The sequence below is a fragment of the Cupressus sempervirens genome, chromosome 3, assembly GCF_028749045.1.
Source record: "Cupressus sempervirens isolate cs-2001-9-10 chromosome 3, ASM2874904v1, whole genome shotgun sequence".
Classification (NCBI taxonomy): domain Eukaryota; kingdom Viridiplantae; phylum Streptophyta; class Pinopsida; order Cupressales; family Cupressaceae; genus Cupressus; species Cupressus sempervirens.
The window spans coordinates 1083425738-1083444728 of NC_143120.1; the positions used below are offsets into that span (position 1 = coordinate 1083425738).

Below are 18991 nucleotides of genomic sequence, written 5' to 3' on the forward strand. Positions count from 1 at the left end.
AAACCCTCTCAATAACATCCTCTTGACATTGAATCAATGACATGTCAACTTGACAAGGCAGAAGGAAAGATGAAGTAGACAAATGGCTAACTCAAGCAGACAACCATCCAGGTGGAGTAACAAACATCCAACTCAAGCATACAACCAACCAGCTCAAAAACACAACCAAGTAGTACAACCAAACAATCGAGTTGCTTAGCAACACAACTACATAGCTCAACCACACAACCAAGCAATTCAAGAAAACAACTAGGAAACTTGTTCTAATTCTCTATTACTTTGAGTAATCCTCTGAAATTCATGCGACCTTGATCATCAACCTTTGACAACAATAATATATTCAACAATTTTTCCTTTTAAAGCTTCATAAATTTGGTTATTCTTTATTCAAGTTTGCTCCATCCTATTTGTAAATATACTTCTTTCTTTTTAGCTAGTGGATTTCCTTCAAAGGTTCAGATCTAAAATTTGGTTATGCCCTCTTAAAGCTTACTCCATTCAGACATTGAGACCATGGTTAACTTCTTACAACATTGTGATATTGCTACGAGGATTCAATTATGTAGTTTTTGAGTCAGCCTCATTGAACCCATGTTTCATGAGTAGTGGTTCACATGAACCCATCTGTCATGAGAATGAATGGAACACTTAACACTCATTGGATTTAGATGATTCTCATAGAGGTGAAGCATCGCGACTTCCCAGGAGGTCACCCATTCCAGTACTAGTCCAACTTGAGCGTGCTTAACTTCAAAGTTTCCTTTATGGTTAAACCCACTCTACTTGCAACCCCATTTTCAAAACCTTCACCAATTCTTGTACCTTATGAACCATTCATTAGAAAGCACCTTAAGCTGATCTATTGATAAGTAGGAGATATTTTTCTACAAGAAGTCAAATTGTGATATTGCTATCAAGATTCAACTGTTTAGTTTTTGAGTCAAACTCATTGGCCCATGTTTCATGAGTAGTTGTTCACATGAACCCATCTCTCATGAGAACGAATGGATCACTTAGCATTCATTGGATCCAGGTGATGCTCATAGAAGTGATGCATTAGGACTTCCTGGGAAGTCAACCATCCCAATACTACTCTAGCTTGAGTGTGCTTAACTACGAAGTTTCCTCCATGGTTAAACCCACTCTGCTTTCAACCCCATTGCTTAATCTCCACCAATTGTTGTGCCTTATGAACCATTCCTTAAGCCCATCAATTGATAAGTAGGAGATATTTTTCCACAACAAGTCAAAGTGTGATATTGCTAGTAGAACTCAACTATGTAGTTTTTGAGTTGAAGCCATTCATGTTTCACGAGTAGTTGTTCACATGAACCCATCTCTTATGAGAATGAATGGAACACTTAGCACTCATTGGATCTGGGTGATGCTCACATAGTGAAGCACCGAGATTTCCCAACATGTCACCCATCCTAGTAGTACTCCATCATTAGTGTGCTTAACTATGGAGTTTCAGCCATGGTTAAACCCACTCTACTTGCAACCCCTCTTACAAAGCCTTCACCAAGTGTTGTGCCTTATGAACAATTCATTAGAAAGCCTCTTAAGCTCATTAGTTGATAAGTAGGAGATATTTTTCCATAGCAAGTCAAATTGTGATATTGCTATCAAGATTCAATTATGTAGTTTTTGAGTCAAACTCATTGACCTATATTTCATGACTAGTGATTCACATGAACCCATCTCTCATGACAATGAATTGGACATTTAGCACTCATTAGATCTAGGTGATGCTCGCAGAGGTGAAGCACCGGGACTGTTACATCCCAAATTTTGATCTAATTTAAATTATTATAGCTGTTGAGTTGAATGGATTTTTTTTTCCTATTCTTGTGAAAAGGGTAGTTAAATATAACCGTTGTATCCTATAGAATTGCTTGTCATCAATTATTTTGTATAACTGTTTTAATGATAATGGCCGCTATCCGTTATTTGTCATATGATGATGATAGTAGTTAGCAGTTGCTTGGTTTCAGAATTATGGTTATTAACTAACTTCTTTACTAATATCTATGTTAATTGTTATTTTGGATTTACCATGGAACTTTTTATTATTGGGTGATTGCAGGAGCAGACGAAGGGGAGAAGCATTGCTTAATGAGATCTATGGAATGAGGTACTACCTTAGTTCATTTATCTGATAGACAGGTATGACCTCTAAGGACCTAGCGACTTGAATGACAAGATACAATCATTGGACACGCATGAGCTATTGGATAAACATTAAAACATTAAATATTTAACTTAATTAAAGTACATACCTTTAATGGGTTATGGTTGACATTCTTATCACTTCAATTTAATACATATTTATGTACGTGCACATTGATATAAAAATAAGGTGACACTATAGTATTAATTTATACAAGATTATATCTATTAAATTACATATATTTAAATGTGTGTACACCATGAGAAGATAAGGTGATAAAATAATCTTCTAGGTGAAACACATATTTAGATATACATACCTTAGTAGATACAACCTTGGATAAACATTAAATATGATGCCATCATAATAAAATATATATATGTGCAAGTAAATATATGTGTATATAACTTTATAAATTATCCTTTTGATTACGTAACCTTCAAGTTCTCTTATATTTTTCTTCCTCATATAAGGCGAGAATGTACACTTGGCATTTTTATCGGTGATTCAAGTAGATGATTTTTCTTTTCTTATAATAGATCATAGAGTCACAGCTTCTTGGAAGCCTTTACTATTTCGAATGCCTCTTTTATTTATACAAGTCGGCAGACCCAAAGACATATTCGCTGTACGTTATACCTCTGCTCTCCTACGTTTTTCCTATTTCTGTTCTAGCAAACAATTAAGGACAAGTCGTATTCATTGTACCTTGAGCTTTGCATTTTGGATTGCTCACGTCAAGAGGAGTCGGCTGTATAGAGTCTAGCCAAGCTCACGTTTTCCAGACCAGGGTATGTGGTCATCCTTTCCAATCATAAATTGTTATATGTAATTGCATTCGAATTTACAGCAGTAAGAAATGTGTCCATGAATTCCACACATTAATATGCATTGCAATATTGAACAGATATTCAATGAATCCACTCTTCCCATATTGAGTCAAGATGTACATGATATGTTCAGATGTCTCTGTTTACTGATGTATTTCAGAATCAAACTATATTCCTTGCAAGTCCATTAAGATTAGTTCTCGGATCATAAAGATTGTGTTATGACATATTGAAATTATATAGTATGCTTTACACCAGCTGAGGTTCAACAAAAGAGTTCAATTACTCTAGGATTTGAACACCTAGTCACCCGACTGTATGGCCAAGGAAGAGGGTGAAGAGGTGAGATAAAAATCTGCAAGAACATGAAACAAAATTAGATGTGATACAATAAGTTTATTATTTTAAAATAATCATTTAATAGCACATGCATGTCAATTGTGTTTCTGTTGTTAAGTCGAGGAGTGGTGATTGGGTATTAGAAACCCATCCAAAAACCTTGGCCAAGGTCGTTAAAGGCGTATTTGCCTTCTTAAGATCACATGATGTCGGTAGTGCCAGTTATTTAGACATGTCCGTCCATAACTATGTGGATATTCTAAACATTGGTATTGCTTGGATGGCTGGACTAGTAGTACGCCAAGCCTAGTCCCGAGGTAGGGAGGGCCTTTCTTTTCAAAAGATTGTGTGGGGATGGATATGGTCCGCAGTTGGGAGGTTAAGCCTAAGTCAATGCTTATCTTCTTACCCGAAAGCCGAGGCTTGCACAACCAGTTAAAGACTCATCAATTATTTTTTGTATGTTCCTTCTATATCCCTGCTATGCATTTGTTTCTTTTTGTATCATAGTAAAAATGGCAGTAATTTACATTACTTGTATACAAAGAATGTTAGGAAATGGTTATTTCAGTTAATATCTCATGAAATGGATTATAAGATGTTATGTTTCGGAAGTCAGTTGAAGAATTTCTTTCATTTCTACTTGAAATCAAATATTAGTTCTTTTCTTTTCAGTTAAGAAAATTCGTTTGTTACAAGGACTTCCGAGGAGATCACCCATCTTAATACTACTCCATCTTGAGCGTGCTTTACTATGGAGTTTCCTCCATGGTTAAACCCACTCTGCTGGCAACCCCATTTGCAAAACATCTTTTACAACATTTTTTTATCATACTGCATGTTGTAGATATACTTGAACTGATTTTGTTTTGCTAGCATGGTTCCTAGAGGCATTTGTGGCATGCTAGATGCTAATTATTAAGCTTAGTTGAAATTGAGCCATGGTACTTTGGGATCTGTTGCTTAAGAAACACTGCCAACTTAATGGGGACTACTGCCTATGGCATTCGTATTTTTCTTCTTGATTCTAATTATTTGAAAAAAAAAAAAAACTATATTAAATGAAGCTTTGGTATTTTGGTTTCTGTTTCTAAATGACACATTTATACAAGTGATTTCCATATTCAAATTAGGCTGATTAGAGAAAAAATAATCCGCAAAAACTCTTTTTCATTGTTCCTTTTTTCTCTGGTTTTTAAACCTTGTCCAACTTGGTTATTTTAATTTATAAAGCTAGAATGAATTACAAACTACAAGTGTCCAAAGCAAAAAGTGTTTGTCATTATTTTGTTATATGCTAGTTCTTATTGTCACCCATGCATTTGCTTTTCTAAATCATCCTTCTTCTCTTGCTTACTTACAGGATCGGTCTCACAGTGATTTCATCTGTTCATTGAAGAATTTGTCATTTTCAAGGGAAAATTTTCTTGAAAACATAGTTTCTGCACTCACAGCTCATTTCTCTTTAGAAACAGTCAAGGTAAAAGATATTGATCTATCACTTGATGATAACTATCCACATACCACTAGGGTTCTCAGCATGGAAGAACTCACAGGGAAATAAATTCTTTACACATGGGAGATAAATTCAGGAATAAAAACTGAGGTAATTTGTTTAAGACTCTTTAGCAGCAATTTATGAAACTGTCTAATTTTAGTAAAAGAGCATCTGGATGCTGAAAGAAATGAATGTTCTGTGGACCGATAAGACTATTTTGATATTCCTTGAGAAGTGCTGCAGTTTATGAGATGATGAACTAGTTTGGCTTGAACTATTTAAATGTTTTTCCTGAATGAATCTTTCTTGCGAAAAATGTCACATCTAAATATTAACTTTTTCCTTTGCGGTGAATGACTTGGTTTTGTTTGCACATTTTCTGTGCATCCTCAGATTTATTATCTGATTTAGTATACACAAGTCACTTATCAAGGAAATTATCCTTTCCAGTCCTTGTATGAGAGGAATCTGTTTTTAGTTATATAGGTTTATTCTGTGCATGGCATTATTTCCAAATCAAAGGAGAATTTACCATAGTTATCTGGAAATGTGCGTGTGGGTACTGGGATTTGGATGGGGATACCACTGAATTAGGATATGCAAGTAAATGAGTAAGGCTATAGCTATATTATATATAATCTAAGTTGCTGACCCTGGTTCTGTTTTAGTTTCAGGTTCCTAGATTTGGCAAAAAATAATTATGGGTGTGTTACATTACCGCGGGGATATATATATTTAAATATATAATATATATGCATATATGTTTGTATATTCATAGATTCATACATGTAACCTTTTCATATTCATTTATCTTTGCTTTCTAATCAATAAGAATGAACCTAACAATTCGTGTATTTTGTGTATACTTAGTGTTTTCATGCATTAATGTGTATACTTTGTGTCTTTATGCATTAATGTGTTTACTTTGTGTCTTCATATATTCATGCATATATTTCATATTTTTGAATGTGTGTAGTTCTATTGTGGATTGATCTAGAATGATAAGAACAACTAGAGAGAGATGAAATTGAGGCATGCTATTATACAAACATGGTTCTTGCAAAATCAATTGGCACTATTATGGGATAGTCTATAAGATCATTTCTCTAGAAGATGAGAGAAAACTTAAGTTGCCAAATTTGACTATCAAATCATAAGAAGAAAATATTTATTTTCTTCAAAACAAACAAAGTTGGAAGAATTGGACTGTCATGAAGCATAATTGATATATGTACAATATCAATGTATTTTTATGCACATATATAATTCATTCAAAATACACATCTCTTTGAATATAACTATATGCTTAAATTCCTTATACCAATACATACATGAATCCACAATAATTAATTACTGATGATACTAATATTTGTTGATGGCGGTTTTGTACCACTACATAACATATAGTGATTGAATACTTGATATGGAATATCAAACACTTAATCCCTCTCTTGAAAAGTAAATACTCATGAAGACATGAGAAAAACTCCAATGTTCCTTACACCTGTGGATACTGACTCAATTATATTAATGTGATTTGCTGGTTAATCACGTAGCTGGCCTTATGTTGTTGATTCAAGGATTGTCGGACTCTCGTTGTGATGATGATGATGTTTGGCTTGGTAAAGTATACGAACGCTAAATGATGTTGATGGTGATGATGATGGAGGGTGTGTCTGCCAATGATGCTTCTCCTTTCTAACTTTCTTCTTTAGAACTTGAACTGCTAAACTACTTGCTGCTCTACTCCTACTCCTACAAATGGAAAGATTAGCAAATGGATGGGGATCAAATCCGATGAAAGCTTACCAGTGGCTCTACCTCCATAGATGCAATGATTCAAGGGAAAAAGACTAGTTTACCATGCAAAGCTTCCTAATCAGCCACTAGGATGCTAGTGGCCTAGTTTATAGATCTCTATCAAACATCCACTAATATCACCATACAACTATCCATCTACTCTTACTCTTACTCAATGACTTTCTAAAATAAAATTTACTTTAACAACTTCAATGAAATCTAACTTTAACTATTGGAAGTAGAAACCATGCAATAACACCAAGTGTTGTTAATCACCATGCAAGTCACACCAATGATAAAGAGAGGCAATTTTGGTATTATCTTAAGCAACAATTTTCTTCAACCCTTTACAAATGAGAGCAAACGGCTTTATATAGGGGCCAAATTACAACCAACGGTAGAGATTAAGAGGCAAAATCAACGATCCACATTAGATCCTAGAAACTCTAATTAGGGTTGCCACCCCATTGGCCAATGAGAAGACACCACCGCATCAATGAACCAATGAAAAACAAGGAAAAGTGGCAACCAATGAGAAGGCACCAAAATGGTAGCCAATCAGAATCAGACACCTATCCTACCCATGAAGAAGGAGAATTTGCCACATGGGCTTACATTAGATGATCTTCTAATATAATCCTACCCTTTTCTTTCATCTTTTTAGCCAAGGCAATGAACTTGGCTAGCCTGTCGTTGACTTCCTTCATGGGAGGGCAAAGCGTGTGCTTCATCTCGACCTCAGCTGAATTCATCATGTTGCTTGTTGCTTGCAATGTCTTCTTATGATCCTTATCATATTCTTATAGCATTCTCTCATATCCGTTCGAGCGGGCTCACGTTCGTTCTCCGCTTAGGACCGCAATTGACTCCCCCCTAAGTCTCTCGAGCCCGGGGTTTCTATGATTCTATGAGAGTAGGTCTCTAGGTAGGTAGATTGTAGAGTAGGCTTTGTTATGTCGCCCTACTATTATATGCGGGGGGACTTGCTTGCCATCTCAAACTAGAAACCAGCCTTACATATAGGCCTCTAATGCTAGATATGTGTTTATTAAGTCAATATCGCCTATAGCACTATGCGTGCCAAGGGAGGTTGCAATTGTCATTAGCAGAGGTTGCAATTGTAATTAGCGGAGGTTGCAATAGTCAAACAACAACATATCCGATGAAGGCATTGAGGGAGGCAAGGGTGCCTAAATGCTTCTTCTTGATGGCAACCTTCCCCAACTCATCCAATCTTGATCCAAATTCTGTCTCATTGACGTTCCCCTCTTTGATATCTTCAAAATCAAGTGCAACCCCAACATCGCTCATCATGGTTGAAATGGAAGTGTCAATGCTTGGACTGTGCTATGCAATCTCATTTCGTATCTCTTCAAGTGTCCTTAGTCTGATGGTCAAGGCAACAAACCAAGACTCCACCGTACTCATTCCTCCTTCATCTACCAACTTGGCTCTCTCCAAATATCTCTCTAGTAGCTCGATAAATGCACGTAGCCTAGGAATGGCTAAGTCCTTGACTGGAAGGAAATCCTTCCACTCCCCTTCAAATGTTTTGAATTTATCTTTAATAGCCACCAATGACCTGAATGTTGAGATAAAGGAAGACAAGAAATTTCGCCCATCTTGAATTGTATCATGGATCCAATCTTTGACTTCGCATAGCGGAGCCGATATTTCGTTTATACTGCTCCGGCTGTCTTGCAGAAGGACAACCTAGTGCAACTGTTGGATAGGGTGGCAGTCTCTCCAATACTTGTTTTCAGCCTCCAACTTTACAATCCTCTCGTTTGCCTTCCTCAACCTTTCTTTAATTGAAACCATGCCTTCCTGAATCTCCTCACGTTCCATGTCATCCGTGATTCTTCCCAAGTTATGCTCTACTATCTCATATTCCTGAGCTACTATCTCATCCACTGCCTTGCTAACCTTTGGTATAGCAATTTGAACTTTCCGGTGACCCTCATCATCGCTCTTGATTACCTTTGCAACCGTTTCTGCAATTTGTTTCTGTTTCTCGCATCCTTTAACACTAACCCTTGAATATCTTCAACTGTATGAACAGTCACCACCTTGCCTCTTGGCATAAGCATTTGCGTTAACCATAGCGGTGTAGTGCCTCTCCCCAAATTTGGATTCGGTTGGACTAGCAAAGCATCACCAACGACCTCGGTGCTTGGCGTATTTCCTCAATATCAATTCGCTTATCCTCTTCTTCACTAGTGATTGTCACATCATCTCCAAATTGGTTCCCCAAGAGAGGAGAGTACTCAGTATTGTCGTTGTAACCACTTGATTCTGAATCAGAACTCACCTCTACCGCGACCCTTTGTTCACTTGTATTATCCCCTTGGCGTCTAGCCTCAATTATGCTCTCCCATGACGGTGCTGCAGTCTATCTCTTTGCTGGAGGCTCCTGATGTTCTTTACTTTTCTCAACCTCCAAATTTCTCTTCTTGCCCTTAACTACTCTTTGTTGTTGGCCACTGCCTTCACCTTTCTGTCCAATTGACTCTGCTGGGCCTTCCTCCGGTTTCGTCTTCTCATAAGTAAGGCGTACCTTCTGACTTTGTAATTGCCTTAATTTCTCATTATACCACCATGACTCAGTGTGTAGATCAATTGCCCTTGTAACTGCCTCTAAGGAAGGATCTTGATGATCATCCCAATCTACTAGACCCAACTTTGTTCCATCCACTGTATCATAGTCCTCTCTTAGCATATTTTCATCCTCTTCTAGTTGATCAAGAATATCAAGGTCTCTCCATCTGATTGCCCTCATCATGCCCACTAACAATCTTGAGAAAGCTAGCTTTCTCTTATGAAAGTCATCTTGTGCATTGGCCCAAAAATCTTCTATAGTATGAATATGTTGAAATGTGTTTTCATGAGATGCCTTGATGAGATCATTAGGATTGAATCCCTGTCTTGCTCTATACCATCCTAGATGATACCATTCTAACTCTTTCTCTGCAGTTGCAAAGGCGACAGGATTGGGGCAAAGTATCATTGCCTATTCCAAATGAGAAGGTAATCCCTGTCTCATCTTTAAGTTTCATCATCTTGTCATAATGCTCAAGTTGCCTAGCCAACTCCATCAAAACCATCTTGTCGAGTGGGTACCTTGGAAGTCTCTTGGGACAAACTGTACTTCTTGCCACTCTAATGTATGTAAATTGCGGAAATTGGATGAATCAACTCCCAATTAACTTTTATTTCCGCTTCCGTTGAGAGCCTCTTAGTAGGTGTTCCTTGTAATATCCTTACCATTTTCATGGCAAAGACATCATAAAACATCTTATAATCTTTGATATTGTGCAAATGAAGCTATGGATAGCACTCATGCACCAAACATTGCCCCGACGCATTGCCAATCACTCCTAAGGCCTCAAGTCTAGGATTTTCATATAGTCTCGCAATTAGATAGAAAATATAGGACCCCATGTAGAATTGCTTTTGGTTTTGCACTCTCCTAAGTTGCAACTCTAAATTTTCACTTATGATTCTAGCCCAATCAAATTTTCTCTTTCCATTTTCAATTTCATCATTAAAAAAGTACATCCAATTCTTGAATTGCATACCTTGAGCCACGCCCATGAGTTGGTTGAGAAGCACAATAAGATCACCGTACTTTGATTTGAAATCTAACTTGGTGAGCCTTGACAACTTGGTGACTCCTTTCTTGCCCTCGTGTAACCAATTCTGTTTTAGATGAATGAAGTAAGCCTCCTGATTATCTTGAAATAACTTGGCCGCCTGATCCATCATTACCATTGTCATGCTTTTATGCTGGGGAATATTAAATACTTATTCAACCACTTGTCCGTTGATGTTGGCTAACACTCTTTTCCCTTCATAGAAAATGGACTTAGTAACAATATCAAACTGGGATGCACATTTTGTTACCAATTCCAGACAAGGCAAGATAGGAGGGAAAGCTGCCTCATGTACAATCCCGCTCTTATAGATCTTCTTCGCCATGGGGGATTGTCCTTCTTTTAATCTATACTTCAACTGTATCAAGTTCATTGTGCCAATATTGGTATCACTTATTCACCTCACTTTCGAGAAGAAGGTAGTTTTAGGCATCATGTCTTGTTTGTCTTTTTTGGTGTTCATTCTCTTTGGGTTCTTGTCTAAAAGTTTTCTAATCATAGTCAAAAGGTTCTTGTTTGTGGATTCTGCTAGGCTATTCCATTGGGGATAGTAACCTGGTGAAGATTTTAAAATGATCCGATGGTCGAATGCCCACTTATGAAATTTCAAAGAAATGAAATCAAAACTATTATCACAAACGAAAGCAAGACACCCAAACCTGGTAGTGATTCTTTCCTCTAAAAATTTGATGACAATCATAGTAGTGCAATTCTTGAAAGCTTGAGCTTCTGACCACTAAGTACAGTAGTCAGTTGCGGTTAGAATATACCTATGTTGTGTCGAGGAAGGTGGATTGATAGGACCAATGAAGTCAAGTCCCCACATCGCGAAAGGCCTCACCTCAATAATCAGTTGCAGAGGCATTGCTGGATTCCTCTCTCTCTTGGCCGATGTTTGACAAACATGACAAGTCTTTACGTGCTCATGAGTGTCTTTGAACAAGGTTGGCCAATAGTATCCAACTCTTAGTATCCAATGTGCTATAGCCAAACCTGACCCATGTCCAATTCTCCATTTATCATGAAAATGTTCCAAAATATTTCTAGCTTCATCTTTTCCGACACATCACAAATATATCCCCTCATGATTTTGTTTGTATAACACTGCTCCTTGCAACATGTATCTTTTGCTTTCGAATCTCAATGCTTGCTTTTGTACTAGATTCAAATGTGAAGGGCATCAGTGATTTAACAAATAATTGATTATGTCCTGGTACCATTCATCGGGGTGCACATCCTCCAATTCGTAAACTTGTTGCACAAGTCTAGGCTCCTCTAATGCCATGGTCTGCACCAATTGTTGTTCTTTGACCAATTTCATTGGTTGAATTTTTATGTCATATTCTTGGATAGTGGTGACCCACTTTACTCTTCTCTCTCCAAGTTCATTTTGCATTAAAAGAGTCTTCACTGCTAAGTTAGGTACAATTGCATGTACTTCGCTTCTCAAGATGTAATGCCTGAACTTCTTCATCGCCTTCACCAAGACATAAGCCTGTTTCTCCACATTCAGATAATTCAATTCGGCCTCTTTGAAAGGTGCACTCATGAACACTATCGGGTGCTCCTCGTCTACCTCATTTTTCTATGTTAAGATGGCCGCACACGCATGATCACAGGTGAAAGAACACATATTGAATGACCTCTCATAATTTGGGCTTACTAGAATTGGTGCGTTAACGATAGCCTGCTTTATTTCTTCAAATGCCTTCTTAGCTGCTGGAGTCCAATCCATTTTTGCATCTTTCTTTAACATGTCATTCATTAGCTTTACAATCTCTGCGAATGCGGATATGAATTTTCTCATGAAGTTGATCTTTCCAAAGAATGATTTGAACTCTTTCTTGCTAGCTGGTACGCCAAGTTTGGAAATTGCCTCCACTCTCTTTGGATCTATCATGATGCCCCTTTTTGAAATTACATGTCCCAAAAGTTTTCCCTCGGTGACTCCAAACATACATTTCTTTGGGATTCAAAGAAACTCCGAACCTTCTACACCTCATGAAAACTTTCCTCAGATCCAAAATGTGATCTTTTCTATTTTTTGAAAATACCGTGATATCATCCATGTAAATGATAATGCACTTGTCTTTTAAGTCCTTGAAAGCATAATCCATGGCCCTTTGAAATGTTGCACCTGCATTGATCAGACCAAAAGGCACCTTCCCGTATGCGAATGTTCTCCACTTCGTGGTGAAAACTATTTTCAATCTATCTTCTTCTTCAACAATCACTTGATTGTACCTCGAATATCCATCCATAAACGACATCATCTATGCTCCATTTACAACTTGCAAGACCTCATCTAGTGATGGCAATGGATAATTATCCTTTTCTGATGCTCTGTTCAAATTTTTGAAATCGACACACAACCTTATTTCTTTGTTTTTCTTCCTAATTGGGACGAGATTGGTGACCCACATTGAATGCCTAATTGGGAAGATGACCCATGCATTTAGCAGCTTCTTTACTTGTTGGAATATCAATGGTTCTAACAAAGGATTGACTGGCCTTTGTTGCTGCTTGAATGGCTCTTCCTTCCTTTAGCGGAATTGTATGTGTGATGATGGAAGGATCATATGTTTTCAAATCTTCATATCCCCAAGCAAGTACATCTGGGAATTCCCTCATCAAACTCAGTATATCTGCTTTCTCCTTAGGTGTACAAACTTTCCCAATTTGAACTATTTTGGGACAATCCTCTGTTCCCAAATTGAGCTTTTTGCATTGATCACCCCCTGTGGGTTGATATGGCACCTTGTTGAATTGGTCCATGTTGAATATTCTTTCTAACTCAATCATTCCCTTTGGAATAGTATTTTTCTTCAAGCTCATAATTCCTTCTAAATTGATTTCTGCTTCTTCATCCACTTCACCATCAATGATTTGTGCTGTGAAAACATCTGAATTGGTCAAGAAGTTGAGGATATGTCTATCATCTTCAAACACTTGGAGGTTCTTGACATTATCTAGTACTGATGGGACCGATGCTAACTCAACTCTAAATTTCTTCAAGCCTTCCAACTTAATTGGTGTTAGTGAGCTTGCAGCTTGTGCGAGGGCATTAGCCACCTGATTATTTGCTCTATAGCTAAATTTGATACTGAAGGCATCAAAGTCCTCTATCAAATCCCAAACTCTGTTTCTATATCTTTTCAATCTCTTGTCATGGCAAGCGAACTTCTGCTTTACTTGCTCAGTTACTAAATACGAATCTCCAAGCACATGAAGTACCTTGACACCTTTCTTGGTAGCGCACAACAAGCCTAAAATCAAAGCTTCATATTTTGCCATATTGTTGGCGCATGGGAATTGCAATCTATGTGCCTTCAGATATGTTTCCCTCGTTGGGCTGAATAACTCAAATCCAGCCCCAACCCCTTGCTTAGTTTTGGAACCATCGAACCTTAGAGTCCATACTCCATCACTTTCTTGATGATCCTTTTGGGAACCCTTGGATTTGTCCGATTCATCATGTTTCTTCATTTCCATGTTAGGTGTAGTTTGGTTCTTTCTTTCACCCATCATGCTACTTTTTGCTTCATCAACTTGTAAAGTTTTAACTTTTTGTTTGCCATGTTGGTCATCTTGTTTTAGTGCCCCTGGGATTCTCTTCTCTACTTGTTCTAAGGCAACTATGCACAAGGAGCAAGATAATTCCAAATGGAAAGCATTGTGGATTCTGCACCAGTTGGGCAATAATAGGTCCACCACTAATGTTCGGTTACCCAACTCTACTCCTTGTTGTACAACCTTAATCACAAAGTTCTTAAAATTCTTAAACACTCGTCGGATGAAGTGTCTGGATCCGACTCGATTAGGATCTCAGTGGAATCCCTCCCTTCACTCATGATATTCAAAGTCAACACCTCTGTCTTCTTTGGTCTATAGGTGTTCATACTTGTCTCCGCAAACAATATTTCATTTGATTCCCCATATTCAGTAACGGTCAATCTCAACCTTGGGGTGTTATCAATTATGATCCGGTTGGCACGTCCTCTCCATGGGAGCCATATGTGAGAAAAGTCAGTTGCCATGTATCCATTCAATCTTCTGGCCCAATCCCTACCTAGGATCAATCCATAGGTATCGGCCACATCTACCACTAAAATATCTACCATGTGTTCCATCCTCGGATCAGATGCCAAATGCATGTGTATGTTGTGTAGCTTACCTACCACCGACACTTCTATCTTATCTAATTGGGTAACTCTTCTGTTTGGTCCTAAAGGCGCGATTTCCAACTTTTTACAAATAGTCGAAGGCATGACATTACTTGATGCTCTTGAATCTATCAAACAATTATGAAGAAGCTTCCCAAATATCCATACTAAGAGCAGGAATAGGGCTGGCTCATCTTTCCCTTGATAATATACCACTGGTGTCTTATGTACTTGCTTCAACTTCACTCTGAAATCTGTTGGTTGAACTACTTCTTTCTTCACCATTTCCTTATTATTTGCTTGGTCTTGACTCCTTTGAGTATGTTGTTCTATCGACATTGATCCTTGAGCCAAATAAACTAGTTGAGGCCTTGGCTATCTGTTGAAATTACTAATGTTGCCGTATGCAGTCTCTTGTGTAGAGTTCTCTATCTCACCGTATGAAATCTCTTGAGATGAACTCATCATGTTCACTCCTAGAATGTCTTGGATCACATGCATTGAGTTAGGAGGAAGCCTCCCTTGAGTATGCGTTATTGCACTTTGAGTGTGAGATCCTCGTGATTTGTTATCCTTCAAACTGTTAAGGAAGGTATGTCTAATTTTCGTTACCTTCAACAATTCAAACAAAGGGAGACTGATTTTGATCTTGTTCATCTCCTCTATTACACTTTGTCCTAATCTTTTCAACTCATCATTATGCACGACGTTGTTCACTGTTCTTCCTCTATTTGCTTCTTGTGTTGACTGGACCCTCTGTGATCCTTGAACATCTTGATTGTTTTGTTGTGTACTTTGTTGAGAACTCTGTTGTCCACTTCCATTGTTATGGTTACCTTGTCTGTACTCGGGTGCATTCCTTGAAGAATTTGGTACGTTACTTGCATTGGGATGTGGAGGTGTATTGAAATTGTTCAGGGGTATGGAGAATGTGAAAGGTCCATCATTCCTCTTATTGTTTCTCTAATAAAACCTTGCACTGCTAGCCGGTTGTTGAAATGTTTGGTTCCCACCTGTTCCTTGAACTAGAACAATGCCGCCCAAAGGTGGGAAAGAAAAGTCCAACCCATTGCTATACCCATTTTGATCTATCACCTCGCTAACTGGCCTATTGGCTGACTCGGGATAAAATCTCCCTTGGTGTTCTTCATATGCTTCAAATTTTGGTGAAAATGAAATCTCCTCAAAAGTCAAGCATTGATCATATCTCGAGGATGGGACAATTTCATACCCTATGACCTTAATATCTTCCTGATTGATTGACTCATCTACTATGTTCTGAAACAGGTTAGATGCCCTCTTGAACTCAGCACACCCTAACTCCGAATGTTGATCAGTCTTATAGAATCTGCAATATTTAGACATGGTAGACTCAGCTAGAAATATCCTATCCACCGGCCTACTATCCACTAAGGCTTGATTATCCAGTGGCGACACCCCATTTCCATTGTTTGGGCTTGTGTTCCATGTCCTCTTTTGGTTAGGCTGATTGTTATATCCTTGATCTTGTGATTGGTCTCTACCTTGATGATTGTTATTTTGATAGTTCCTTTGATAGCCACTACCTTGGTTGTGTCTTTGGTAGTCTCTGTCGTGATAGTTCCTTTGGTATCGACCTTCTTGATTATTTCTCTGATACCCTCCTTGATAACTTCCACCTTGATTTTGATAATTATTTCCTTGATTACGTCCTTGATTGTTCCTCTGGAAAGCTTGGAGCTAATTGTTTTGATTTCTCAAATAAGTAACTTTTGTAGAGAACTTCTTGACTTGCTCGACCAATTCCTTCATTTCATTCTTTTCTTCTTGTGTTCTCGTGGATGAACTTGCATTTTGCAAATAAATTGGCATTGGCGGTGGCGCCTGAGAAAACGGTGGTCCCAGATGTACCACCAACTGATTTGTAGGTGTTTGGTACGTAAGTTGTGGAATTGGATTGTTCGGATACCTAGCACTTGGGGGTTCTATTTCTTGTTGGCCCAATTGCTTCCCTATTTCAATTGCTTTAGTGTAAGCTTCATTCAACGTTGTGGGAATGGGATTCGCCATCCTTGTAAGCATAGTCGTCTGACTATCTAAGGCATTGTAATATGCTTCCAAAGCACCCGCCTTCGACATTGTATAAGGGGCTTGCAATCTCGTGTAAGCCTTGTGGAAACAATTGTTGAAGGAACTTATTGATTCTTTATCGTGTCTCTTAATGTCCACAAACATCTTATGTAACTCCAATGGTGTGGTGAGCATGCCCAATTTTGTAATAAACGCTTCTCTGAGCTGAACCCATCCTGTTATAGATGACATCGACAGATTGACGAACCAGTAATAAGGTTCTTCCCCCACTGAGTAAGGGAAAAGCCTGCACGCTACATCCTCATGTAGGACCCTTCTGTTGCACAATGCATCTTCAAACATTGATATTCTCCTCTGTTGTATGGTTGGGGTCATTAACAAAAAACTTGGAGTAGAATCCCGCCGGATTCTTAGGTAAGTCATGATATTGTTGAAACGAAATGGGTGAGGCATTGTTTTGAATCCATAGTGGCTGAGCCATCGCTGCTTGAATGACTTGAGCTTGAACTGGCTGACTTGAGGAGCTAACCAAACTTGAAGTATTAGCTACCGAATGATTCCTTGCTTTCTTATGAAATTGCAACTCAACTAAATCATTGGTGTGGTGTAGATCTCAGTACCCTTTGCCTCCTATTTGATTGTAATTTCTTAAACCTTTCTTGGGAGAAAGACCGGATTATTCTATCTAGCTTGATTATAGTTCAAACTCGATTGATTTTTCTAATTTGAGTTTTCCTCAAGAATGACTTGAGCTTGTTTTCGTGCTTTCCTTTCTCTTTCACTTTCAAGCTTCCTTTCTAGTTCTCTTTGACGTTCCAAAATTTTTTGAATTCTCCTTTCAATAGCTCGTGTTTTCCTTTCCTCTTGATTCAATACATCAACAGTGTCTAGGTATTCCCTAGTATTTTCACTTTCCTCCCAAGCAATTGAGCACAAACTGGCTACAATATGATCTTGAAGCGTTCCTCAAGTTGCTCTAGGTTGATTTGATTTAGGAAGCACCATTCTTCATCATAGTTAAATACCAACAAGTCCTCAAAAGCAACACTATCAATATAATTCTAAGAATGAATTCCAATTCAACCCTCCTTCTAGTGCCAGATAATGTTGATGGCATGATGATGGAGGCAATAACGCTCCAATGACTTATACCTTTGGTGATTCTTGTTGAATGAACTTCAATTCAGCCCTCCTTCTAGTGCTAGATAATGTTGATAGTGGTTTTCTACCACTACATAACATATAGCGATTGAATACTTGATATGGAATATCAAACACTCAATCCCTCTCTTGAAAAGTAAATAGTAAATACTTATGAAGACATGAGAAATGTGGATACTAACTCAGTTATATTAATGTGATTTGTTGGTTAATCACATAGCCAACCTTACGTTGTTCATTCAAGGATTGTCGAACTCTTGTTGTGATGATGATGATGTCTGGCTTGGTAAAGTATATGAATGCTAAATGATGTTGATGGTGATGATGATGGAGGGTGTGTCTGCCAAAGATGCTTCTCCTTTCTAACTTCTTCAGAACTCCAACTACTAAACTACTTGCTGCTCTCCTCCTACTCCTATGAATGGAAAGATTAGCAAATGGACGAGGATCAAATCTGATGAAAGCTTACTAGCGGCTCTACCTGCATAGATGCAATGATTCAAGGGAAAAAGACTAGTTTACCACGCAAGGCTTCCTAACCAGCCGCTAGGATGGTAGTGGCCTAGTTTATAGATCCCTATTAAACATCCACTAATATCACCATACAACTATCCATCTACTCGCACTCTTAGTCAACGACTTTCTAAAACAAAATCTACTTTGACAACTTCAATGAAATCTAACTTTAACTATTGGAAGTAGAAACCATGCAATAACATCAAGTTTTCTTAATCACCATGCAAGTCACAACAATGATAAAGAGAGGCAATTTTGGTATTATCTTAAGCAACAATTTTCATCAACCCTTTACAAATGAGAGCAAATGGCCTTATATAGGGGCCAAAATTACAACCAATGGTAGAGGTTAAGAGGCAAAATCAACGATCCACATTAGATCTTGGAAACCCTAATTAGGGTTGCCACCCCATCATTGGCAGACACACCCTCCATCATCATCACCATCAACATCATTTGGCGTTCATATACTTTACCAAGCCAAATATCTTCATCATCACAACGAGAGTCCACCAATGCTTGAATGAACAACGTAAGGCCGCCTACGTGATTAACCAGCAAATCACATTAATATAACTGAGTTAGTATTCACAAATGTAAGGAACGGTGGAATTTTTGTCATGTCTTCATGAGTATTTACTTTTCAAGAGAGGGATTGAGTGTTTGATATTCCGTATCAAGTATTCAATTGCTATATGTTATGTAGTGGTATAAAATTGACATCAACAATATTAAGAGCATCAATTTATTAATAGACGGAAAACACTATTCAAGGAGTTCTTCGACCAACC

The 18991-nt window shown here is 38.0% G+C and overlaps 1 protein-coding gene across 8 annotated transcripts in view; it reads left to right on the plus strand.

Annotated features, from left to right (window-relative positions):
* Positions 1 to 18991, plus strand: part of LOC149570526 (Biotin/lipoate A/B protein ligase family) — a 126120-nt gene that overhangs the window by 90029 nt on the left and 17100 nt on the right. For 3 of the 8 annotated variants that reach the window (XR_016362945.1, XM_089823122.1, XM_089823124.1), the window contains exon 4: positions 4703 to 4945. The exons of 1 other annotated variant lie outside the window; for it this stretch is intronic. Coding sequence is in view for 4 of the 7 variants with exons in the window: in XM_089823122.1 (XP_089679248.1) it covers positions 4703 to 4903 (201 nt within the window). In the remaining 3 variants the exon portion in view is untranslated. Of the gene's footprint in view, positions 1 to 2086; positions 2167 to 4702; positions 5192 to 18991 lie in introns of those variants that run through there. 4 more of the 8 variants (XR_016362946.1, XM_089823125.1, XR_016362947.1 and 1 more) reach the window with 4 other exon arrangements.